The sequence below is a fragment of the Aythya marila genome (assembly GCF_965140915.1).
Source record: "Aythya marila genome assembly, chromosome: 1".
NCBI lineage: Eukaryota > Metazoa > Chordata > Aves > Anseriformes > Anatidae > Aythya > Aythya marila.
This window is the reverse complement of record NC_139042.1, coordinates 139778484-139806450: the sequence shown is the minus strand read 5'-3', so window position 1 is coordinate 139806450 and position 27967 is coordinate 139778484. Positions and strand designations below refer to the sequence as shown.

At 37.1% G+C, this 27967-nt stretch overlaps 1 protein-coding gene across 1 annotated transcript in view; it reads right to left on the bottom strand.

The window, feature by feature from the left end:
- RERGL (RERG like) overlaps positions 1–27536 on the bottom strand; it is a gene marked incomplete at its 5' end in the record, with an annotated part of 42643 nt that extends 15107 nt beyond the window's left edge. The window contains one exon of the mRNA XM_082751782.1: positions 27284–27536. Within this exon, the coding sequence (XP_082607908.1) occupies positions 27284–27536 (253 nt within the window). The remainder of the gene's footprint in view (positions 1–27283) is intronic.
- Between the last annotated feature and the right edge of the window lie 431 nt (positions 27537–27967).

The window sequence follows — 27967 nt, the reverse complement described above, 5'->3', positions numbered from 1 at the left end:
TAGAAGTTTTTTCTCAATAGAATGGAAAGTATGTTCAGAATCTTTAAAAACTGAGCTGTGTGATTCTTGAGTAAATAGGGTACTTTGGCATGTGGAAGTCCCAGAACAATATTACATTACTACACAGTGAACTGTCAAGTTGATTTTCAGTTTCTTACTTAACGTAATTAGCCACACAGAACATCTATTCTGTTAACATCTGCTTTATGCAAACTTTGGGACACAGCTTATGTTCAGTACATATAACTATTAAGGGACTAACACACGATAAATGCCTCTAAGTTTCACTCTAATGCAAACATTAAAGCATAAAAATAGTCTCTTCATATGGCTTGGGCTGCCATAATGGAGCTTTAAAAAAAATCTTTCTTAAATTCTTGAGTAATTAGGATGTTAATGACAAGAGGCAAGAGATTTTAAATGGCATACATCTTCTTTATATATAATTATTGTAATTTCCAATTTTAGACTGAATTCTGCTCTGCTCAGTAAGACTTTTTTCCAGAAAACAGATGACTTTTTTTGTGTAGTTAAACATTTAACGTAATATTTCACAAAGATCAGCACAATCTGAGTTACAAGACTATATGCTTATAAGAGGGTATTTATACCCCAGATTCCAATATAAAGTTTATATCTTTTTTATTTTTAGTGCCTAGGGGAATGTTATCTCAAGTTTTGCAGATGTATTTGTACCAAAAATAACAATAACAAAATACTTAAACGGTGGTTTGCACTATAACTTAATTTCTATGATTTACCTTAATAAATTTACCATCATATATGGAGGAAGTCATTAATAATTTCAGAACTTAATATATATATATATACATATTTTTAAAGAATGTAATGAAATTGTCCAGAAATTAATGTTACTTTTTGAAATAATTCAAGGGCATTAAGATTTTTTTCCTCTTTTGGCACTGGAAGGAGAATCTGCACTTCCAGATATCCTTTGCAAGGTATTTAAAATAAGAGTATCATCCTAGAGTAACTAAATAATCTTGTCATTGAGGAGTATTTGTTTAGGATTTTTAACAATGAGCTCAAGTCCCTACCCAGAATCAGATAGAATAAGTATTTGAAATTCTTTCTCCAACATCTCAGGCAATTGCAATGCTCTTAAGGGAAAAAAACAGATCTTATTCTCTGTCATTCACCTATTTGTACAAGCTGGTTTTTGTTTTGTTATGCAGGGTTTTTTTTTTTGTTTGTTTGTTTGTTTGTTTTTGGTTTTGTTCTGTTTTTAAAAGCTATAATAAAAATATTGTAAGGAACTCTCATACTCCAGGCAAGTACCTTTGCCACAAGGTTATTGGGTGCATTTTTTTTTTTTTTCACCTAAATTTTCTTCTCTGATTTGAGAAGAGTTTTGACCAAATAAAATTGTTGATACTTTTAAAACCATTCTTAATGCTCAGAATGAGATCCTAAAACAGTTGCCATTGGTTGTGCTTACAGACTAAAGCAAAAAGAAAGCATTCAAGTTTTGTTGTTTGTATGCAAAAACAATGAAAAAATGTTCAACAGTGGAAATACTTCATTTGAAATTCACATTCTAATTTACAGAAAGTCTATCTTGATTCTCCTAAAGTGTTTGGACCTAAGGTCCAGAAGGCTTATTAAAAATACTTAGGGTGATCACTGTTATTTTTCAAAGGGCAATTTTACTAGCAGTAAAACAGTCTAGCCAGTGCCCTGCCTAGAACAGCATACAAGATGAACAGTGTGTACATTCATGGTTTCTATTGTTCTGCCAGTTCAGATGTTCATGTTTTGTTGTTGATTTTGTTTTAGTAATAGTTAGGATCTAGGATATATAGTGAAAAAATACTGATCCTGTTCCATCAATTCAAGAAAAAAAAAACACATAAGCTCACCTAGTAGGAGCAATTAAGACTTGAGCACAACCAGGGAAGTAAGGGAAAAAAAAGCCACAAGGTAGTTGCTGTCTTTTAAAAATATATATTTATATTTATATTCATACTCATATTCATATTCATTTTATTTTAATTTTGATTTTTAACTCCATAGGGAAAAAAAGTTGTTTTGGGTTGTGTCAAAGAGAAAGTAGCAAATCAGTAAAATCAATCCAACCTATGATTTATATTACTTTTCCCTCAATCTAGAAATAACGCATATTCAAAAACCGTAGAAAATGTGACTGATCTATTTTCCTCAAAATATATGAAAGAAACAGAACCCCAGAAGTAGATAATACCAGCACAACATTAGATGCCAAGATTCCACTGACAATAAAGTAGAAAAATCAGACTTGGAATGGACTTGGAAATAGATTGGAGTGCCAGTCACTTTTAAAGCTTCTGAGAATAAATGATACCTGACCTATTTCTGCAGTGAAGGTAAATGTCTTCTGGTGGTCACTGATGTTCATTCAGCTTACTTAGTGATGAAGGGCCTACTGAGAGCTCTCAAATGAGTTACATTGAGATAAGCTAGCATTTGAATTTACATAATTTTAGTTGCTCTGCAATAAAGAACCAACACATATCTTCTTATCTCTAATAAACTTGTGAGATATGGTGATGCTTAATGATAGCAAGGTCTTTCTGGATGGTATTAAGATGGTAGTGTTGAGCTATAAAGTCTTACCCTCTCTTTAGGGCCAGTTTGACAGTTTAATGTCAGGTAAGTCAATAAACAGAGGCTTGAGGTTGCTTCCATCATTTTAGAGATGAAGGAAGACTCCAGCTGAGCATGTTCCCTGTCATCTGCAATTCTCTTGCTTCTCAGAATCACATCTCCTGCATTTATTGATTGTGGACATGGTCTGCAGAATCTGAATGCTTGAACAGTAGGTATGAGGCAGACAATATATTTTTTTTCCCTCAGTGAGTCTTACATCTCTATAAATCCAGAATTTGAATCATTATGGAAGGTTAGAAAGAGGAGCACAGTTCCTTTTGTAAAGTTTTGTATTTTGATATTATTTTTTTTTTAGTATATTTTTTAAATGTTTGCTTGTGTTCTATCTGTTATAATGTTTTGCTGCTAGATCCGACATCTCATGCTAGTATCTTAGAGATGAGAGGTTATTTGATCAAAACATAAATAAGCAGTTCCTAAGCTTCTAGCTTCTGCTAGGTTAGTACTGCGAAGTTTAGAGTGCTTTCAAGTTGAAGTTGTGTTACATCCAACCTGTATTAGTGAAATAAATTAGAAAATTAAAATAGTCAAAATTTATTCATAAATTTTTGTGCTAAGGGAGATGTTCAGTCCCCAGATAAAATGTTCTAAAAGTATCAGAATCTAACCCTTGCAGGAAACTACACATCTGTTTCCAGCTCTGAGAGAGAAGTTTCCACAGCTGGTAGAAGATGGTTTGCAGCCAAAAGGGGTAGTCTTACTCTCCTCCTATTCTTTCCTGGGGATTCTTGCAGTCTCTCCAGCATTTCATTTTGTGGACCCTTGACTGAACAGATCAGCTTGCTGATTTTATATAAAAATAAATCTCAAGAAATTGTATTGCATTTTTTTTTTTTATCATTAAAATGAATTAGGCCACAGGGTGGCTAATTTCACTGTCTTTTTTCATCTAATCAGACGGTACCTAAGATTCTAAAACCACAAGACTGTCAAAAGAGAAACAGTAATATTTCCATTAGTACAAATACCCAGTTTTGTAGAAATATTTTTACTTGATGTAAACTTACTTGAATGTCATTCAATTTTAATACTTTATGTTAATTCCCATTGCAATTATGATTGAACTACAAAAGCCATCTTTAAAAGATCTTGGAAGTTCTTTAAGGAACTGATATTGCAAGATGTAATTTATATGAAAAGGTGCTGAGCACTCTAAAATATATCAGCCAGAATAGGTAAATCATAATATAGCCACATGATTTTGCTTGCACTCTCTAATAAGCTTCTGCACCTTTAAAATATTCCCAGAGACTTTGTGGGTAGAATATAATTAGAATTATTTATTAGTGTATAGTAGTGTGTCTTTCTAGCTAGAACACTGCAGTGCCTCTTGGCCTCCTGATAGAATTGTCCTTGGAAAACTAGTTCATTTAATATCTTGAGGTTGTTTTTTTTTTTTTTTTTTTTTTTAATTATTGTTTTGTTTTTAAATAACCGTTCTTATACTAAAGCCTATGATACAAATTTAAATTTAGAAATGGTTTAATTTTTTTATGGTCACTTTTTCTAATTTTATATACTATATCATATTTTCATTTAGGGCTATCGAATGTTTTACTACATTTAATTTCTTCAGAGTAAGATGCTTATAGTCTAAGATAAGGGTTCAGATATAGATACTACTATACCTGAACCTGTAGTAGTATCTATACTGGTATAGATACTACTATATAGATACTATACCGGTATAGATACTACTACAGATAAAAAATGTAATAAGTAGATTTTTTTATTTTTTTTTACATTCTGTGTATAGGTGAAATTATTTGGAAGTTTCCTTTTTTTTTTTTTTTTAATATATATAATCCAAATTACTATTAATAGTTATATTATTTATGTACCTTTTGAATTTTTTGTTACTTTAGGCAATGGAAACTGTTACAGTTTAGTATGGCCAGCATTACATTCAAGTTCTCACTCATGGTTTTGTTTTGTTTGGTGCGTAGAGAATACAAACATTTCAGGGCTAGGTTTACTAATTTAGAAGCAATTACTGCCATTGGAATTAAAACAAAAGCCATGAAATGTTTTTCTTGGTCAGAAATTTAGTAGAAGCTATTCTGACTCAACATTGATTTGTTAATGCAACATTAAAAGCATCTTTTTACTAAGACCTGAAAAGGAACCAATTTAATTGAAACTTGCTGAGCTGGAAAGTGGTCAAAACCATTTATTTTTTTTTCCACACAGACTCTCATGAGAAATTTACAGATGACTTTATTCTTGTGCATATAGTAAGGATAATAGTAGTAAAAAAAATAATAAAATAAATCAAAAGTAGCAGTAGGATAGTTGAATTCAGGAATAGAATCAAGCCCCAGGTATATACCACCACAGAGCATACTGTAGAGACAGTAATGCAACTTGTGACTGTGAGGAAAAAATTCATCAGGATTTAACACCTGAATCTTAAATTGCTGTAGATGCTTCATGTGCCCACAGCTGTTGACTCTGCTGCTGAAAGAAGCAGGAGGGAAAAGAATAACAGAAACACATTCATCAGCAAGTATCTGCATCATATAAATACCCACTTACAGTCAGTCTGTTTCATACTTAATTTGTTGGCTTTTTAATTAGCTCAGGTTCTGTATGAAGGTTTAATTAGACTGTACAAAACTGTAACTGCTCAGAGCCATTGAAGTAGTGATGACAGATCAGTATGTGGGGTAGGAAGTGTCTCTGTTTCCGATAGAGCTAAACAATTTGAAAAAGGTGTACCACAAGGCAGGAACTGAACAGACCAGGAACTATTACTGACTAGATTTTCAAGAACAGATAATCCAAACAGGTGAAAATGTATCCATTTTAGCATGCTATGCTGAGCCCATTTTTAAAATTTATTTATTTTTTTTTATGTATTGTGGTACAATATACCAGAGAAGGGAATGTATTTTGATTTTGGAACTTGTATAAGAATTGTCTTTTTTGTTATCTTTTTGTTCTGTTTACCTTTTGAAGCCTGCTGGTACCTCAGAATCTATTGTTGCCCTCAGAATCTATTGTTGTGGGCAATTCAACAAGGAGTTGTAGTGGCTCTGCAACTTGTTTTACGCTACAGTATTCATGCTCTGTTTAAAGGGATCAAAGAAATGTTTTCAATATAATTGCAGAGCAGAGTGAAATAGTCTGAGTTTGATAAGCAAAGAATGTTGTGACTCTGACAGCTAACTTTGAGGCTAGTGACAAGAAGCTCCAGAGCACAGATGGCACGTACCTAACACATTTGCAGTTGAACATTCATTTTTCTTTAAACTTCTTGATAAGCCAACAATGATGTTGCCAGAAATGATCAATCAAGGATAAAAAAAAGGAGAAGGTCCATCCCCCCAACCCTTGCAATTTATTTTTTTTTATGCATTACGACTAGAAAAAAAAAATATGAAAGGGCCCTCGAACATCTAGGAAATTGCTTAGGTTAAGAAATGGCTTATGCAAGTTGACCCATTAGACAGAAAAAGTGCAGCCAATGAGTTTTCCATACACTTACTTTTTAAAGATCCTTTATTCTCACAAAGTAACCCAAATAATCAATATTCTCTGTTTTACATGTCTGAATTCTTTCTTACAGGACATAACGATAAAACACATTTTGTTTCCTATCTAAACAGCCAAACATCCTACAACCCACATATCATGACTTTAACATGTCAGGAGTGTTGCCTTCAGAGGGCAGTGGCAACCTGGTTCAGGAACGGCACGGCAACCAACCCCAGGCCGCTCGGTCCCTCGGCTCACAGACACCAATGTGGTGGATAGCAAATGGCGTTTATTGTCGAGTCACATGGTGTTATATACCCGAGGCCCATAGCGTCACTTCCGCTTGCTTACGTCACAGACCACATGCTACTGTCCATCAAGGGAGGGGCTTCACCTTTCCGTACAGCGCGATATCTTCCGGCCGCCAGACCCTAACTACCCACACAGGAGTCACAAGATTCCTAGATCACCTTTTGGAGGGCAGATGGGACTGTCTTTTGCCTTACTCCTCCACCACCTAGAAACTGCAGGTCGGTATAAACTCATTGCCTACTATGAGATGCCCCTGGGGGCTGTGCTTGCCTTCCAAATGTGGTGTAAATTTGGAGATTTTCTACTTTGTTACAAAACTGAAGTTCAGTGTTCTACCTAAAATAGAGTAGTTTTTGTTTTCTATCAAATTCTTGCCTTGATTTGGGGAGGGTGTGTGTGGCGGGTAGAAACTATGCTTCTGTTTGTTGAATGGAGAACAAATGAATGTAGGTGTCTAGTGTTCTGAGTTGGGTCAACAGGGTATTTTCTGCCTGCCAAAATCATACTGAGATTTTTAATGATTATTTTATGTGTCACAAGACCATCACTTATAAGGCAAGCACTATCCAGAACCTCATCCTCCCCCTATTGAAGTCAACACGTGTTTTTGCTATTGCTTTTCAACAGTAGTAGGATTGATGACTAAAACTGAACAGTTGTTGAAAGGTTAATTTTAAATTAGAATTGTGGTCAGAAAAGCAAAGGGACCCTGTCAAGCTGACATGCTGAGAGCATTACATTTATTTTTTTCTCAGTGACTTACAGACTAAATCTGTTTAGTTTACAAGTCAAACATTTTTTATTGACTTCCTGAACTGCAAAGTCAGCCTCAGTCTGAAAAAAAAAAAAAAAAAAAAAAAAACACAAAACTGTTATTTCTGCTTTAATCTGCAGAAGATTCTGCATTTAGAACTCAGATGACATGTCACTGATACATGGCTGAATCCAGCCTTTTTCTGTCTGTCCTAGCTCTGGAGGGAGAAAGCTGCCAGAGTTAACATTCATTTGTTAGGATAGTAAACAGATGTGACTTGCAGAGAAAAGAGATAGATATACTAGGGAAGCAATGGCCATTTTTATGTCTTCTAGTTTTACTTACACTTTAATCCTTAACTTCTGCAATCATATCATTTTAGTGATTTCATTTTGCTTTAGTTTGGCAATACAGAGTCTAAAATGCCTTCACTCTGAAATGTATTTCTAAAAATGTTTAAATTTTCTGATAAAGTCATGATATCAATATCACGTTAAGACTTCAAAACCCACACCTGAAAGAGGTAGCTCCTCCCATGTCATGCAGTTCCTTGTTTACTCCAACGATTTACTGAGTCACATAGGAATTTCAAATGATGAACTAATTCACTTTAATATTGCTATTGAAAAATTGTTAACATTATATAAATCTCAGAAAGGAATTCTGGAGATGATGGTTTATCACATTTTTACCTTAATCTGACCCTAACCTCAGAATCTTGAAATGGATCCCCAGGCAACACATATATCATCTGATCTTAAAATGGTCACTTGATTAATACACTGTTAACAAGTATGCTCTTTGTTAATGTTTAGGCCAAAACTCTTCCCTTCCATCACAAGGGCACCAAGGGCAAACAGATTTGTTTAAGGTTTCACAGTGCTTAAGACGGTCCATAGCAGAACTTCATCTTTCTATTTCTTCATATTTCTATTTCTATTCTTATTCTCTGTGGTGTTGAGTGGCCTCCACTGCTATCAAAATCACTTGGACTTGTAGTTGTTTATTATCAATTATATGAGAGCTTTCATAACTTCATGTTATTTAAAACCAGAAACCTTTGGTTTGTATACTCCGATCTATATGCAGTTCATAAATTGTGCTATATTCCCCTCATTTCAACATTGTTACTTGTCCCATGAATTCTGTTAACCCTAGCTTTAGTCAAACAAAGCTATTTGTATCTTCCAGAAAGACTACACTTTGTACTGTGTAAACCAGTACTGGTTTTGAGACAGTCAGAAAGGGAAATCTTACTACTTATGTGGGTATTTGGTTCAAGTAAGTAAATTTCCTGAAGTTTAATAATAATTAGGCATTCACATCAATCTGAAGTTGAGTACAGCTTCCAGTGACTGTTTCTTATAAAGATTTTGGATGCATCTGCATTACCTCATCAGTTCCCATCAGAAGTGCACTCTGAAGCAAGTCTTTTTGTTTGTTTGTTTTTTGTTAACCCCTTCCTCATTTTTTTTCCCTCCTCCATTCTTGCCAAACCCTCACTGTGCTGTGACTGGCATTGGAGTCACCTCACAGCCTGTGAGCAGATTCCTTTCCAATGAGACTAGACCAGAAGACGCATTCCAGGAGTGTAGCTAATGTGCTCAAGCTGCAGAGAGGCACTGAGGCCACAAAAGCAGGCTGTGGCTGATCTAAAATCCTTCTTTACCTCTTTCACTCTGCAAGTCTGTAAAGGGTGTGTGTCAGGTCCTCAGCACCCTCCAGATCTCTTCCTAGTGGGGCTGTACTGTCTGCTAACATCAACAAAACAATCGCTTTAATATGCAGTAACTTCTTCTACCCATGAAAATGTTTACATAGTGGATTGTAGCATGATGATTCTCTTGTCTAATCTAAAAATACTTCAAACTGATAAGTCTTTTGCTAAAAGAGACTGTTTTCAGTTCATGGTTCTTCTGAGTAGAATACCTTTTTTCTTTAATTTCTTTGAAATTGTTTTAAAACGAGTCTTTAAATTTCTCAGGAAAAAATTATAGTCTTAAAATAGTCTTATCCTTACTGTTTGTTTTTTTTTTTTTTTTTTTGTTTTTTTTTTTTTAAAGAAGGATATTCTTTTTAAAGAGTGCTGATTCTGGAAATCTGGCACATGGGCATCTGCCTATTGCTAGGAACTTTTTTTTTCCTCATGGAGTTTAGGTATGTCAGCCAAATTATAGTGGCAGAAGCTTAAATGTGAAGAAGCTTGAATTACAATTTCTGGCTTTTCCAGAGGCTCTGTTAACCTGAGACAGTTACAGTCAGAATTTAAAGGCCTTTAAGTTGCTACAGACAGTAGCGGGTTTCACATACTTGTATGGGATTTTCTTTCCTTCAGTTTCTTGTGCTCTTGTTTGGAAAAATAAATCTGCCGTTTTCACTAAACAAAGCTAGTAATATATTGTTAAGGGGGAGCAGGGACAGTCTCACACTTTTGAGACACTGTCATTGACAATTTTGTTAACAAATTATTATTTTTACCAGAGCATACTAGTAAACTATTACTGAAGTAATAAAGCTTGAGTTTGTGGTTACTCCAAGTAGGGCGCTCAGCAATCCAACCTACTAATGTGGTGGTGGTGTGCTCTACAGAGACTGAGTAGACTACCTGGTTACTCTGCCCATATAGAATTGAGGTGTATACTCTGTTCATGCTAAATTAATATTTCTCTTAGATGTCTACTTAACAGTATCAGCAGATGCTTGTGGACAACTGAAAAGAAAATGGTCATTCACCAAAGATCCGATTTAGAGTGACAGTGTCTTAAAAAAAGGTTAACAAGTACCTTATTCTGTCCTAAAAGCTTTAGAGAGAACTTGTTGCACTTTATTTCTATCTTTCAATCTGTGAAGGTCCTGGTTTTGAAGAAATACTACAAACTGAGCCCATCCTATTTATATCTGGCCTTTTTTCTGCAATTAACAGAATTGCCCACGTCTCCTCTTAAATACAACTTAGCTGCTTCCTCTGTATTGTTCTTCCATGAAGAGTATTCTTGACTCCATTGACATTCAATAATGTTGAGGTATATTGCTAATTATTCCCAGCATGTATACCTGCTTATAATTGCAATTTATCATGAATGCATAAGATTTACTAATGATTTCTTAAACTTCTTTTTTGTCTTGAGGGTTTTATTGTTTCTAAAGCTGCTGAATAACCTGCTGGTTTGGAAATAGTAGTTAATGCATACAACCTATTGGTAATAATTACATCAAAGCTTTTTGCTCCTACTAGTGTGTTAATACTGCCAAGCATTATGGATTCTTTCCAGGCAAAAGCTCAGTTTTCCTTCAATGTATTCAAGTCAAGAGGCGATTCCTACCAGAAAAGGACTGGTTTCCCTTTATACCAAATGGGCGTGTATATATTGCATCTGACTACTGGGAATTTTCTTGTAAAGGTGTTCTCTGCCAATATTACTGGGCATAACTCATCTCTTGTGTAGGCAGTAAAAAGCCCTAAAAGACATTTTATCTGAAGACAGGGCAGCACAAAGGAAATAGAGAAGTTGGCTTCCCTAGACTAAGAAATAGTAATTCATACATGTTGTTGACATATGCCTGGCTATTGGCTTTTTGAGATTAACTTTCCTGTAGCTTAGATCAAGGTTGTGCTAGACACAGTGCAGTTTGTTCCAGCTGATTCCCAAAGCAGTTATTTAGAACTTGCTTCTCTTAAGCCATGCTGCAGCACTAGATATAGTTTCCATGCTGCATAAGGCAGATTGGATGAGGTGGGAGTAATGGACATCCTGTTGGTTTGTCCTTCTGCACCAACTTAAATGCTAATTTGCATGATGGAATAAGATAAGCGGTTCTTATTTTGAAGTCTACTGTAATTTTCTAGAAGAGGAGAAAGCAAAAGAGGAGGTATTTGTGTAGTATCTTATCCATTGGTAAACTCTAAATAGTCCTATTATGTATCTTGGGTTTGCTGCTAGCTACAAGATTCTTGATACTGTTAATTGAACGTGGCACATAGGCTCTCAAAGAGCTTTAATTCCTGTTATATTGTCTGTATTCAGTATTGTATATGAAGATTGGCTGAAATGTGCAAACTAGCAAGGCATATAAAAAAAGGAAATAATGACATGAACCCAGGGTGACTGGAGAGATTCAGGAAAAAACTATGATTAAGTTATGTTATTACTGTTTGTTTTCTGTAAATTTGCATCTGGACTGTGACCTTGAAAGCATCATTACTGCCTGTGAAAAGCGGCTTCTCTCTCCACTGCATTTTTCCATGCACCGATGAGAAAAAAGAGGTAGGATTTGCAGAACAACATATGAAGCTGAAATCTTTGTTTTCCACTGATTTACGTAATCTCATGCTGTCTTGGCACAGGGACAGGAAGACCTTTATGTTAACTTTAAGTTATGTATTGCTTTGGTGGGAATGCAGATCTTCAGGAGGGTTGTAGTGGTATGAGTGTTGGGAATATTTAGTATCCTAAACTGTAAAATGTTGAGTGTTCTTGCTTAAAAAAAAACAAGTGCTGTTATTGGGATGAGGGTAAGGAAACAGAACTGTGTACTATCTGCCTAATTGGTGCATACCATGAAGTTTTCACATGAGTTGTAATATGGAGTCTAAATATATTCAAACTCGATCATTGATCCTCTCTCCACTGGGACCCAAATCTGAAAGGCTTGGAAGAACTGCTACTCCTTGAACAAGGAATAACAAGAAGGTGAGCTATGCAATATGTAAGGAGATGCAGGGCTCAGCTGGGAGGTGATTTTTGGATCTCTTGCATCAAGGTGTTAGTCACTTCTGAAAAGACGTTTAGAGGATCAGCCATTTAAGCTTGTCTCTCTTCAGAGAAGAAAGTGGGTTTCTTTCTCCCTTCTAGCTGATGGGGAATATAGCATGAGATATCTTACTTTTGGATAGGCTGTGAACATTAGGGAGGGACATGGTTTTTATTCCATGTGCACAGACTTCAAATTATGTTAACTGTGAGTCTGGTAAAATAACTGGAATGAAGTAAGGACTTTTAAGCACAAGCATGGAGTGGGAATCAGGGGGTGTTGTGTATTTTTTTGTTTGTTTGTTTTAATTAAACATTAAAAAAACAAACACATTTCAGCTGTTCACAGTTGAAGTACAACTCAAAGTAAACTGTCATAAAGACTTGAAGTATGTCTTGTTTCCAGATCTGGAAATGGGGAAGGGAATAAGGGGAGGCGGGTAGGAGCATGAGGCACTGAGCACTGCATACCCTTCCTGCAAGTTGCAGCACAATGCAAAGATCCCAGGTGAATGCAGAGCTGATACTGTTTATGTTATGGGCCATGCATACTCCTGAATGATACTGGCATAAAAGCCTTGCCAATACTACTTTGTCCCCTTTTATCTTCTGTGTTCTAGCTACAACTTGATTGATGGGGAGGAAATGAAACTCAGTATTGAGTGATTTATTTGGGGTCATGGGCAGCCAAAATATTTAAGCAAATTTATTGTTATCTTAAAACTTCACTGAAAACCACTCTATTTTTAGATTTTTGTTTGCTATTTTTGTATCATTCCAATTTCTTTAAGAAAAGAGGGCCTGTGTTTTTTTTTTCCAGAAACATGATATTTATGTTGCTGTAGTGCTGGTACATGTAGAGGCAAAATGCAGACAAAGCACTGTTCTTGTAAAAACCTGTGGCCATCTTAATATGGAGTAATTCATATGGTATGGTGAAAAATGTAGTTAAAATCAGGGAATTCTGTACTCAATTTTATGTGTCCATGGGCCAAAGTAATTCCCATTTTGCAGTTTTAATAAAAGGTTCAGTAGAATGTCAGGTTCCTGAAGTTCAGCAGGACTAGGAAAGACAATTCTTGGTTTAAAAGGCAGTACTTCTGAAGTTATTGGTGTCATTAAAGAAGTGAGGCATGCTGTCTCACTTTTGTTCAGCCACAAGATTCTGGGATAGACAGAAATGCTATTGGTGCTATGGTTTGCTATAGTAATGTGGGATGAGGAGAGGAGGTTGTAGATCTACTTGCCCAGATAGCCGTTGTCCATTCCTCAACTACTAGCTGCAGTGAATAGAAAGGATTGCTGACTGCTTTTCAACATTAAGACAACTCTCTGTCCCAAGACTGTTAGTCAAATGTTCTCACAGGTTTGGTCTCTGCCAATTCAGAGTAAGCTCTTAAAAACTCTCTGACATGTATGACTGATTCCCTCAGTTAAAGGGAACACAACAAGAGGAAGATAACTGTTGGCTTAGGATGCATTTCCCATGAATTCCAATGGGTGCCGTGGAGAGTTTTGCCTCCAGCCACAGCCTAAGGAAGCAGGACTTTAATTAAACTTCCTAATCCTGTCCCCGCAGAGACTGCTGATCCTGGTACAGCTCTGCAGGAAAGGCTGTGATGAAGTGAGTATTATTACTTTTATTTCTTGACCTACACATGCAGGTAACACATTGAGAAACTACTTTTTTATTTTGTTTGGAAACATCCGTTTTATGTGGCATAATTTCACTAAACCTTTATAATGTGAAAAAAAAAGTGCACTACTTACTCTTTCATAAAAATGCTCTCAACCAAAAAAAAACTTATTTTGATGTCCTGCTGTTACTCTACAGCGTTAACGTCTGACTTAAAAATTAATTAAAATAAATATCAAGTGCTACTGAAATAATTAATAAATTATACAATTTACATTCAATTGGAAGAGTGTCTTGCACTTCCATTTAAAAAATCAGCATGGTTCCAGAAAGGAAGGAAGCATGCTAATTACAATGCCTACATGAGACTACAGTTCATGGTTGAGAGTTGATCAGAAGATGCAAAGAAGCAAAGCAAGTATATTAATATTGGATAATTCAGTGGTTCTAATCCCATAGAGAGTAAAATACCTAACATTGCTTGTGCATTTCTAGTAATTTCATATTTCCCGATCTTTTACATCTAGAAGAGTTAGATATGTCTAGGTCCAGATGCTGGCTCCACACTACTTTTATATTGAGGTAACATGGCTGGAGTTGCTTCTAACTTATAGTGGTTAATGTGAAATCAGAGTTAGGGTCTTCAGATTTTTTACAAGGTATGCTAGTTATTAAACATCTGGATATATCTCATAACCAGGATTCACATACCTTTTCCTGGCATGTGAAAGCAAGAGTAGAAGTTCTTTCTTTGATTCAAGCAGTTAATGTAGCGTGTCACAATCCATAGTGTTGCGTATGAAAGGTTATGAAGATATTGATGCATAATTGTTAATAGATACTATTGCTTTCTAAATTAATCAAACAGTGACAAAAAAAAAATAAAAAATAGAAATGTCTGTTAAATTATGCTGGTTATAAAGACATTTTCTTTTTGAGTTATAAAGTAAATATGATAAATGAGTTCAAGCCTAACAGTATCTATGATTTCTTTTCTAAGGATGTACATCCTCCTCTAAGGCATATGAGTACATAATGAGATGGGTTTGCTCTGATTTCACTATGACCTGAGTGAACTACTTGTTAAAACACCTCAGTGTACAAAGTTTCAGTTCTCAACTAGTATTAATTACCATGGAACTGATATATTTAATCAGTGTAATTAAGTTTCTAGGATATATTTCTTGCCTAGGTTCATTAGAACGAACTTCCCCTTCTCTCCTTAGTGATCCTCTTTTTAAAAAAAATTCTTTTGTGGCCATCTTAAACATTCAGTCTGATCTGCGTGGCTGTTCTCATGATTGTAAATATTGCTTGGAGGCCAAAAATGATTCCTAAAAGACTTGTATCAGTACAAGCATGGTGTTACTTTCATATGGTTTCTTGGCTTCCAGCCTTGTGACTCCTGAACTAGAGGCTATACTGTTTTGTCTTTTCACTTAATCTTTGCACAGACTCTCTTTTGCTCCTATTCCATTATTGTTGTAATATTCCTGTAGTTAAATCAAATTCCCCTTCCTTCATGATATCCCTTTACTCCACAGCATCAGCAGTAGAAGTACTGAGAATATAGTGGAGGCAGTCTGGATGCTTGTCATTTCTTTCCCCTACTAAACAGGAAAAAATCAACTGCAGTAAAAATCCAGTTAAGTTTTTGGTTCAAGTATATCTATCATTTTCTGTGTTTAGCCTGTGCTCTAAATGAGGAGTTGAAAGGCCCATCAAGTGCAGTACTGTGAGTTGTTGATCTAAACAGGTCCTAACAGTGAACACATATAAGCCTTTGGGTGGGTGGAGGGTGGGGCTTAAGTTTTGGCAGATCTGTAGGACATTTAATGGGAACTACAGAAACCTCATTTATCATGTCAAGGCTTTTGCTGTTTCCTACCAACCATCAAATCTGTTTGATAGCATTGCAGGCTTACAGCCTCCCAGTAAAATGCATTTACTGTGTTCTTGTTTTTTGTTTTCCCCTGCTGTGTCATCATTCCTCTGCCTCATCAGGAAGGCAGGCAAATACATAGAAAATATGAACTAAAGTGGGTAGTCTTGGTAAGTCCTGTTAGGAATGTTTTAACAATTCGTGTCAATAAAGAACAGTCCTGTCTGCCTCTGGGTCCTGCACTGGCAATTTAATTCTTGAACCACAGATGCAGTGTGTCCCAGTCTCCCCCTCATTCTAGTCAATTTATCAAGTCTTCAGAAAATACTCCTCAAATTTATGAACCTGTTTGCCTTTGTTATTCCAGACTTCTATTTCTAACAGTTACAGCCTTTTTTTTTGTCTTCTTCGAGATTAACTTAACACTGCTATAGGTGTGACTGTCCCTGTGAATGGCTGGTGAAGAATGTTTTAATTACTGGTGAAGTGTCAATAAGAAAGCTATTTGTGTTTGTATGAAGTCTTTGATGTCTGGGGGTTTCAGAACAACTGATAACAACTAGTGACTGTTATGGGATACTATGCAAGCCTCTGATATCTGGCCAGGTGGCCAAGAGGTTAAGAAGAAGAAAAAAAAAAGAAGCTGAAGGATGGCTAGGAGACAAGACCTGCAGGGGATGCTGTGTAAACTTGACACGGTGCCAAGGAAGTACAAAGGGGAAGGACAAGAAAAAAACTTAGAGAGGAAGACTACAAGCCTTCAGCATGAAAGACCCCTAGAGACCCCCAGAGGGACCACCGGAGACTGATGTGCATGCTCCAGTAGGAGGGACTGGGCCCCGGAAGCTAATTATAATAACCCATTTTTTTTAGAAGTAGTAATGAATATGTATTAGTCTAGGAGCATAAAAATCAGCTACTTGATGTGGCTGGTGTGCATCCTGGTGGAGCGGAGATTCCCAGTGCACCCAGCGCTGTTTGCTTACCTCTATTCTTTTAATAAATCCCATTTTTTTATTTAATCCTATTTTGAAGACATTTCTAACATGTCCTATGAGTACTTAAGTCAAGACTTTTTAGTAGAAATTTGGGGCATATGCTGTAAAAGCCTATGCTGCTTCTTCTGACTTTTTAGTGAAGCCTAGGAAAAAGGTTTCAAACCATTATATCAAGAGATATCTAAAAGTGCAATTTAATTCAACCCTGTATCAGTGTTGCCCCTCCTGCCAGCAGATAGTTTGCCTGTTACACTTCAGGCTGCAGTCTTCCTCTCCCTCTCTGGAGTGCCAGGGTACCCTACCTTATGCAACAAAGACTGAATGAAATTGAAGGCGATTTCCTCATGAATAGATTGAGGGAGCATCCAAGATCTCTTCCTCTTAATGTACATTGCCCTAGTGCTTGGGGATGAGAGTTTGGGGGACAGTCTGAGGTTTGGGAAATTGTCCATCATCTTGTCTAACAGTTGATACCCAACTGAGGTCCTGAGAGCAGACAACATCTTTGGGGGGTAACTGTTTCAGCCTGTTATGTTTTTTGCACCACTTCATGTGTTTCATCACTACTGCTGTTAGCCGTAATTCTTAGCAGGGGCTGAGGGCTTCCTTTGCAAACAGTTAGGGGAGGGTGGGTACTTGGCATGATCTGTACAGTTTATAATACAGTTTATAAATTCATAATCTAGTTAACGCAGTAACACTTTACAGGATGTAGTTTAAGCTTATTGCTCTTTTTTTATAGAAAGCTTTTCCTGGAAAAATATATTTGATCACTGATCCAAGTAAGAACATGGAAGAATATAGTTACCCAGGACTTATTAGCCTATTCCATAAATCTTTTTTCCTCCATTCCCCAAATATATAATTTAATGCTCTGGAATGGTGAAACATAACTGAAAATAGTCATGTTAGACATTCTGCAAATGATATCAGCAGATATGAGTAACTGCAGAAGGATGTCTGCTAACTGTGACTATCATTAATGTCCTCACCATCCTGACTTTGTATAACCATTTTTTTCCTAATTTTGGGCATATAAGCAGAAGTATTCAACTTATAAATTCAGTGCATTTTTATTGCATACCTCACTCCCATTAGCCTTTTTGTTTAAGTCAGTAAGCCTTTTTTGAGGTAGAAAAGATTGTGCTTTTTCAAAGCATGGAACAAACTAGCATCTTGGATTACAGTTCAGAAAAAATCAAATAGAAATATCGTATTGGATAAATAGGTATGTGATAATATAGGGGACTGTTGGATTTGTGTGTAACATTCATGCTGGGGAGGGGGCAGGGAACTTCTTCAAGTTTTTGGTTTGGGCTACCTTTTTAACTAAGGCAAGACAGGAGAACACAACAAAAAGAATAACTGTTTAATTGGATCATGTTGACTTATATTGGTTTTTGACCTAAAGTCTTGTTAACCTTTGTTCCAAAAAACTTATCTAAATAGATTTATAGTGGGAGAGCAGAGGGTGTGGACTTCTGAACTCTGTTGGAATATTACTGGCTCTGCGTTTAGAACAGACTTGACCTTTGTCAGGCTTAGGTCCTGGGCAGAGTGTTCGCAGGACTTTCTCTATGTTTCTGTAATGAAAACTTTCGAAGAATTTTAAAATATGGAGAGCATCATAGGTTTTAAAAACCTGAGTCAGGAAAAAACTCCCCAAATTTCCAAAATTCCCAAATCCTGAGGGCAGATAATTCAATTGTCAGTTATGCAAAGGAGAGATTCTTACCTGGAGTTTAATTTCTTTGCATGGTTTATGGATCATGAAAGTATCAAAAGTGTATATTCTTCATTTTTCCATGCAAATTTCATACAACTGGTTTCAGGTTCTGTATGGGAAAAACAAAAAACAAAAACAAAACCAGCACCCAACACTGATCATCTAAAAAAATAATTCAAGCAAATTAACCTTCATTGCATTCACTGTTGCTAAACAAATTCAAACTTCCGAATAAGTTGTAAGAAACACATTTATTGGAAATGTAGTCTGTGAGGAGATATTGGGCGTGGGGGGGTGGGGAGAGGGGGGTGGAAATAAACATTCACTTAAAAAAAAAAAACACCATATGGCCTTTTCAGAAGTACTGCACACATGAGCACTTCAATTAAAGGCATGAAGAATTGGGGTGGGTGGGGGTGTAATCATGTGCAAGGGATATCTGGGAGATTCATCTTGCCTAAACTTAAGATTCTGCTTTGTGTTTCCTGTAGTGGAGGTAGATGTTGGATTCTCTGTGAGGTCAATAGAGACAAGAGGATGGTTTCATTCACATGCCATCTTATCCTAAAGTGTCTTCTTCTTTCATTTGACTTAAAGAAGGAAAGAAGTCCAGACTAGGTTATAGCTGTCTGAAGCTGGCTCAATTGCTCAGTTGAGTCCTATTTTTTTAATGTCAAACTTGATACCTAAAAGTAAGGCTTCCAAAACAAGGTGGTTGTGGGGTTTTTAATGTTTCCTTAGAATGACTTATAACACAGAAGGATTACAAGGGTTCAGGTTACAGGGTGAATTTACTCAAATTACTACTGAGTAAAGGCAGTAGAACAGAAACAAACTGGTTGCATTGAATAAACCAGCACCTCAGTTTTGTATTAATTTTAAGCAAAGTGGTTGATTTTCTTTAATACATCTGTTCCGAGGTGGTGATTGCTTTTACTGTAGGATTAGACATAATGATTTTTCAATATGTAAATAATTGATGTCTGTTTCTGTCAACTAAAGAAATACTGTGTGACTGCAGGTCTGAAAGCACATAGCAGAGGTATTGGAAAGACAATGTACCTCTTACTCTTTGTGCTATGTATCCTTGTTAATGCTGCTTTGAAATCCATAGATGGAAGACTTAGAGCAACGTAAAAGAATTATTTTGTTTTGTCATAACACAGTTGAGACTTCAGAGAAGATGGGCACCATTCAAATGCTTCACTGAAAAAGCATATCAAAGGAATATTTTTTTCTTCTGTGCAGTGGACCTTTCTGACTCTGTAACTGCACAGATGTTTCTGTCAGGCCCTAGGATACATACTTATTCATGTTCCAAACAAGAATGAAGGACTAAAATTCATCATCAGCATAGTTATCCACTTTCCAAGAGAAACATTCCACTCATAAAGAATTAAACTCCATAAATAGATTAGAAAAAAAATAAAAATCATTATAATTTCAACAGAAGAGCTTCCTCATGGAAACAATGATTATCTTTTTGATGAGAGCAATCTTAAACTACAGGGTAGATGTTGTTTTCCAGTGGAGCAGATAGACAACAGTGTAACTTCACTAGCTTCAGTCTTGCTGCTTTGTTGCAAGAAATTCTTTTTGCTTTAGATAAGCTATGGTTTAACATTTGCTTTTTTCCCCAAAGGAAATTTAAATTTACTTGTTCTTTCTTTAAAATACAGAGCTGTGCCCACACCAGCAATGTGTGTATTGGTACAATTGGAAAACAGAAACTGGGCTTAGTTTCATTACTTGAAGCTGAGATAAAGGATGTAATTACCCTGTACACTGAAATTGAGCATGCTAAACATCCTCCAGAAGCCACATGAAAAAATGCATGCTATTATATGTTGTCTTTGTGCTGTGCTTTGAAAATATGTTTTTTTTTTTTCTTTTTTTTTTTTTTTTCTTGGAACTTGGTAGGAAAGACCGGTGTTTGCTGTACAGTTCACTGCTGTTGTGGTATTTGTAAGCAGTTTCTAGATGATGACTTCCTGTTTTTTATCATGAGTCACATGTTCTGAGACTTTGAACTCACTTATTAGTTTAAATCTCCAAGATCTGTGAATACCAGCCATTACATTTTTGGTAATACCTAGCCTTCCTTTGTAGGTTACAGAGAGAGAGGAAGGACCTTGCTACAGTAAATATTTTCTTCATATTTCTTGCTGTGTGTTAAGTTGGACATAATTCAATATGTACAGCCACCATCAAATTCCTGAAGTAAACCATTAAATACTACTTACGGTTTGGAGACTGCTCTATTTTGGAATATATATTGGTAAACACTTAGGATTAGAAAAACTGTTCTTATTGATAGACAAATTATTAATTTCTAGCTCAATTCCATCAAAGTACAAGGAGTAAATCTTCTTTCAGTCTAAACTATTATTCAACTTAAAGTGTGCTGCCACAAATTAATGTGGTGGCTAATATTCAGAAGAAAGTTGTGGTCTGTCTTCTACAAGACTGAAAGGTAGCCTCATAGATGGATATGAGTGGATGACACTGAGGACTTGAGGTTGAGTTTTTTTTTTTAATCTCTTGTTCGTCAGGCTGAAATTCCTGTCTGGGATTAGTAGCTGTGCTCCATACAATCAGTGGGGGCAGAATTAAGAGGTTTATAATAAGTGTATTAATCAGGAGGCTAAGAAAGAAGCTACTTCACATTCTCTGTCAACAATCTGGATGCAGGACTGGAGAACATTCTTTGCAAGTTTGTTGATGACACCAAACTGGGAGGTGCTGTTGATTCCCTGGAAGGACAAGAGGCCTTGCAGAGGGCTCTAGATAGATTAGAGCACTGAGGGGGCAATCTTGGAGAGAGAGAGAGAGCCCTCTTTTCTAGTTTCATGACTTTAACAATTCTATTTGAGATATTCTGCTTTGTGTTGAAAGCTAGGTCCTTGGTCTCTGTCTCAAGATAACTTAATGCTTGCTCAAATTTATAATAACTTCTCTTTTCCTAGGTTGAAAAAGAAACTTGGAGTTTTCCCTATTTACAAGTGTGTTCTGTAATATTGTGCACATGCTGTAGTGTGTAGTACTGTAGTACACCATTTTCAGATCTCACTTAAAAACAGGGAATAAAACACTCCTTGCCAAGATCAGATTCCCTGTGTCTGGTAAATGTGCTGAGTATATAGTAGGCTTAAGTCTCAGGACAGTCAGGAAGAAAAACACTTAATTTAAATATACCTATAGTACTTATGAAAGAGGTGATGAGGGGCTCGGGTTAACAGTACCGAGGCAGTTCTGAGCATCTGCAGGTAAACTTTGTGTCCAGTGACTTAACTGGTGGAAACAAAAAATATCCCTCCTTAGTCCTATATCTTGCTGTAGATGTTTGTGAATATTTTTGATTTTTGATCCTCCATGCGTTCTTTCATAATGAAAATTAATCTTCCATGCTGAAGATCATATAGTGAAGAGATATTAAGTGAAGCTTCCTGTTCCTAAAGTGTGGGTGATTAGAAGAAATGGAAAACCAGACTTAAATTGCCCACATGATATGCAATTTTTTAATTATGTGTAAAAAAAAAAAAAATTTTTTTTAAATAATAAAATAAAATTTGTTTTTCTGATAATGACCATTTTATCTAAGTGACAGCAAAAGATAATGAAAATGTTCAAAGTTACTGTCTCCATATGTGCATGAGAAGTCTTTGCTTGACATTAATTGTGGATAAAGAATGCTTCTTTCTTAATTTGAGAAACTTTGATTAGGTCAACTGATTTGATGTGTGTTTTCTGTATTTGCTTTCTGGAGTTGTAGTATTTATAGCAAACTATATTTTTGTTGAGTATAATTGATGTTAATACAACTTATGTCATCTTGACTCTGGGAAATTGTCCCTTAACAGAGAAATTCCAGTGCAGTAGAGAAATTTCCCAAGCTTTTTGCTTCATCTCTTGTAGCCCAAACAACTCCATCAGTTTAAGTGATGAAGATAACACAAGTAAGGAAGTAGGAGGGCAGATGGTGTCTTCTGCAAGGTGATTTTGCTGTCCTTTGCTGTTTAGAAGTAAAATGAACTTTCAAGTCCTTGCTGTCCCCATCAGTTTAAACCTGTAACTGCATCTTCTGATCTGCCCTCACTAACCTACTTCTCATGATCAGACTATTTTCAATACAGCAAGTCATGGACAGCAATGAAGAAAAAACCCCTTCAATCTGTACTATTTGCACCAGCTGTGGCAATGGTGGTCCTCAAACCAAGAAACTTTAGTATTAATATATTGCTTCTGACCTAAACAGTGCATTTTACAGAAAGCATTGAAATTTTGTTCTTTTCAGCACTAAGTTCTGGATTCCATTGCCCTGCAGGATAAGTGCAACCTATACTAATTTCATGATTTTAGATTTATTTTAAAGACCTACTGGAAGAAGTGTATGTCTTTCAGAAAATGTGTTTAATAGCAGTATTTTTAATTTTCAGTCTTTAGCATTATACTGTTTCATCACAGATATATAGAGATCTATAGTCTTTTTAGAGAACATGGGTTCTGTTTTTCTTGGTATAATACTGTTGTACAACTTTTCCTTATTAAGTTGATCATTCAGAAGGGAGTATCTTTTTCCTAGTTTTGTTTATTCTGCAGTGTTTGATTGTTCATCCCCATGTGTTTGTTTTTGAGAATGGCTTTTTTGAAAACAATATGCTTGTTGGCAATTTTAGGGTGACATTCTTGCCTAAAGTGTCACGTTACATTTCATCAGGGACTTGGTACATTTCCTCATTTGCTATTTTCCATAAACAGAAAATACATCTCTGGAGTGCATCACACTCTTGAGAAGCCTTAGTTCTGTACAAGGGTACAAATGCCAAGTTAAACGCACTTTTCAAAAGTACTTTTCTGTCTGTGCAGGGGAAAGGGGAGGAAAGGGTTATGTATGTCTCTGCTTCTAACGATATTATCTTATGTAAAATTTGTGTTTTACCTTTATGCCCAACCTCAGTGTAGAATCCAAAGAGGTGAGTTTTTCAGTTTTTTTTCCTTAAGGCATGTTTTTTTGAGTCCATTTTTCTGTGCATTCCATGTTTTTATGTCCTTTATCTCACCACTTCATTTTTTTTTTTTTTTTTGTGGGATTCACTATTTGTTCCAGAACTTTAAACGAAACTTAAATGCTTCTCTAAATATACATTCATTAAATTGGTTTTATCCATATAGAGTCAGCAACAACTTGGAGGGGTAGGTGGTTTAATGGGTTTCATGCTGAATCTGAATAAGCAATATCATATTGCTGTGAAAAACATCTTTCTGGTATTTGTAAATACAAGTATAACCTGAAAAGCAAGTGATGTTTTGTACAAGTTCTAGCAGAAGCATTGTCTATGTGCATGTGCTCTACTTGACTGTGTACAAATTAAAGATGAAGTAGTGAAAATGAGCAGTTAACTTTGAGAAAGCTACAGAAAGAAGACAAAATAGCGTGCATTTACATAAATAGCTACTTCAGAGGGAACAAGGCTTATCTGTACCCACACTAGAACAGAAGACAATAGATTTTACAGCTGGGAAGATGACTTAAACTTTTGGGGTTGTTTTTAAAAGGATGATAACAGATTGGGACATATCATTTGGTGCTGGGGGGGGAGGAGGAGAGAATCAAATAACCTATATGCAGTGGTACAAGAAATTTAGTTCTAGTCATATGTTTACAGCCTTTGACTTCCTTGAAACTGTTAATGCCTTTTCATAGGATCAATGTTCATAGGAAACTTCATATTTTCATGCAGAGCTCTTCTGGAAACCAAATCCTGAGTTTGCATGCAAATTCTCTGCACTGGCAGGATGTAAACAGTGAAGTCATTGGCCTAGCAATTGTTTTCTGACAACCAGAAAAACACTGCCTAAAATATCATCTGTCAAATAAACAATCATTTACCTGCAAATTATTTGTGATTTAAAAATAAATAAATAACCAAAGTGAATAAAGTATTAAAAGGACAATGTATTTAATGATCAGGAAGAAGCCAGATTGATTTGAAAAAAATGGTTCATTGTGCTGCGTAGTGTCTAGTATTCGAGAGGCTATTTTCTTCTGGGAAGTTAACTTGCACTGAGGATGAACAAAAAGTGTGGTGACAAGATGTAAAGAGCAGAGCTGGTCAAAAACACTGATGGAAGAAGGAGCCTAAAAGTTGTCTCAAGTCCTGCTTTTCACTGCAAGGGTTCACGCTAATTTATTAGCAGTGTACATTTCACTAACAATTAATCTGCAGCATTAAGAATAGCTGCTTATTTTCTGTAACTGTCTATCCAGCGAGAGCCAGGTATACAGAATGAAGATGATAGGTCATAAAGACTGAAATCAATGTTGACAGCTCGTGACTTATGGATCTGAACTAACTGCTTTGCTTATTTACAGTTCTCTGTAAGATGTGAACTTCTCATGCCTTCTTAGAAATATTTTATGCTGTTGCATATATTAAGCTCCTTTCTGCATAGACAATCCATGATGCATAACTACATGCTGTGACGAGTATCTGCAAATAACCAGTTACTAATTATCCCAATGATAGATCAGATTTCCTTACAGTTAAGTTACCTTGAACGTATAACATTTTTTTAACTTTCCTAATTCATTTTTTTTTTCTTGCTGGTCATCAGAACAGTACATTTCTTGGTACTGGGCATAGTAAATCACCTTCTGGAGAATCAAGTCAAATGTTTTGGATCAAGTCTTTGTATCTTGCAACACAAAGCATAATTAAGGAATCTATGAAAATCTCCTGTTCAACAGCTATTGTGAAAGTGGTAGGCTTTATTCCATGTCGAAGTCTCATCTAACATACTGGTGTAGTTTACACTTGACAAACTTCTTAATGAAATGGCATAAAGGTTCTTTCCCCAGACAAGCTGAACAGCAGTCAGATATCAGTACCATGTTCATTTGATTTGTTTATTTAATCTTTTGGTGGATGTCAGAACCATTGCTAGGGATTAGGAGGCTTTTGCAAGGATACAAGATGCTCAAGTCAGCTTCAAAGTTTCTGGTGTGTGGACTTGCATATCTTCCTAAGATGTGTAAGGTAGCAATATAGTCATTAGTTTGTATTGTTAATGTCCTCAGATATAGCAGTTATATCTATGATAAATGTGGAACCTTTTTAACGAAAGATGTTTCTCTTACACTGTTAGAAGGAATTGGATGAAGTATTACCTACTGCTTTTTATTGAGTATTTTTAATGAGAATTTATCAGAACTTCATAGCTATCATTTGGACATGGCTGTAGCTTACACTAACTTCCTTTTAAAGTTGGCATAGCATTGCTTTTGTTAAATGATAGCAGCCCTAAATCAATCTGAGATGCTTCTATCTCTATCCTTAGGTATTTGCAAATCTTCACTAATTTGGACATATATTTCAGGGAAGAATTCTTTTGTTCATGTTCTGCTAAATTAAAGTACCAGCAGCTGATAGCCTCTATGCTGTTAAATTACATGAGGGGTATGAACTGTATAAGGGAAAAGAAATCAGACTCGTCAGACAAGTTATTTATTGTGTTGATATAGTCCTCAGTGAGGAAAACAAGGGATTATGTCTCTAAACCTATGCTTTGATGCACAGAGAGTATTCTGTCCCTGCCTTCTGTGGGGCATTCTGTGCCCTGGCTGCTGTAGGGCAGGTTCGATGGGGGTGGGGGTGGTTTGATGCCCCATACTGGGGGTAGTTTGGTGTCACTTGCAAGGCCCCCATGCACACGAAGTTCTACACCCCTTTCTACACAGATGATACAGGAAATTCTGAACCGCGTTCTGGGGGGGTCCTAAGGGTAGTTTTAGGGGAGGTTCTATGCCCCATTCTGCGGGAGATTCTCTGGGAAATTCTGCACCCTGTTCTGTGGGAGGTTCTACATACCTTTCTACTCCCCCGTTCTATGCAGAGCTCCTACAGGAGGTTCTATGCCCTGTTGTAAACCAGATTCTATGCCAAGTTCAATGGGAGATTCTATGCGTGAACCTACAGAAGGCTCTATGCCCCATTCTAAGGAGGGTTTCTGTGCCCTATTCTAGGGAAGATTATATGCCCTGTTTTATGGCAGATTCTACAGGAGATTTTATGTCCCATTCTAGGGGAGACAGTAGGGGAGATTCTACATGCTGTTCTAGATGAGATTCTAGGGGAGATTCTATGCCCTGTTCTATGGGAGATTCCGTGCGAGCTTCTACGCCCCATTATATGAGAGGTTTCACAGGATATTCTTTGCCTTGTTGTATGGGAGGTCGTATGGCAGATTACACGCTTTGTTCTCAGAGAGGCGTTCTATGCTGGGGGAGCAGGAGGGTTCTAAAGGGGGGGCGGGGTGGTTCTAATAGATATACTATGGGAGATTCTAGAAGAGATGATGAGGAAGGTTCTATGGGAGATTCTAGTGCATATTCTAAGGAAGATTTTATACCCGGCGGGCAGTCTTGTTCTGCGGGTGGTTCGACTGGAGATTCTACCGGAGATATTATTCTCCATTCTATGGGAGGTTCCATGCCCTGTTCTGCAGGAGGTTTTACGGGATATTGTACGGGATTTCTGTGTCCTGCTCTATGGGTAGTTCTATACCCATTTCTATGGGAGAATCTATGCCCCTTCCATAGGAGATTCTATGTGATACTCTTTGGGAGCTTCAAAGGTAGGTTCTATGTGAGGTTTGATGAGCGACTATTTGCCCGGTTCTGTGGGTGGTTTTAGGCCCCCTTCTACGGGAGGTTATACAGGATGTTGTATGGGATTTCTACGCCCAGTTCTGCAGGAGGTTCTATGGGGGATTCTACAACCTGTTCTATAAGAGATGCTAGAGGGGATTCTAGGCCCTCATCTATAAGAGATTCTGATGGGGGATTCTACACCTAGTTCTGGCGTATGGGGGTGGGGGGGAAGAGGAGTTTGGCGTCCCCTCCTGCGGTGGGGAGTTCTACTGGGCATTCTATGGGGCTGCCAACTTGCACTTTGATGGGAGCGCCCCTGCACCCGCCTGCGCCCCATCCCCTGAGGGTTTGGGTGGGGGATTCTGCGGGGGATTCTACGCACCATTCCACGGGGGATTGGATGGGGGATTGGATGGGGGATTCTACGCACTGTTCCATGGGGGATTGGACAGGGAATTGGACACACTGTTCCTCAAGAGATTGTACAGGGAATTGTATGCACCGTAGATCCCCCGGGAAATCCCCCACAGAATCTCCCACAGAATCCCCCGCGGAGTGGTGCGCGGAATCCCCCGCAGAATCTCTTCCAGAGTGGCCTGCAGAACGGTGCGCGGAGTGGCCCACAGTATCTCATGCAGAAAGGTGCGAGGAGTGGCCCTGGAATCGCCTCTGGAATCTGCCATGGAATGGTGCGTATAAGCCCCCACTGAATTCCTCGTGGAATCTCATTTGGAACAGCAAGTAGAATCCCCCATAGTGTCCCCCATTGGAATCTCTTTCAGAACGGCACATAGAATCCCCAGTAGCGTCCCCATATGGAATCTCTTTTGGAATGGTGCATAGAATCCCCTGTGGAAACCCATGTGGAATCTTTTGTGGAACGGCGTGTAGAATCCCCATGGACTCCCCAGAGAAATCCCTTGTGAGACAACACTTAGAATCCCCCGTGGAATCTCTTGAGGAAGGGCGCGTAGAATCCCCACCTAGTATAACCGGCGGAATCTCTTGCAAAGCAGCGCATAGAATCGCCCCTAGAATCTAGTGTGAAATCTCTTGCGGAACATTATGTAGAAATCCCCATTGATTCCCCCATTGTATCTCTTGCAGAATGGCA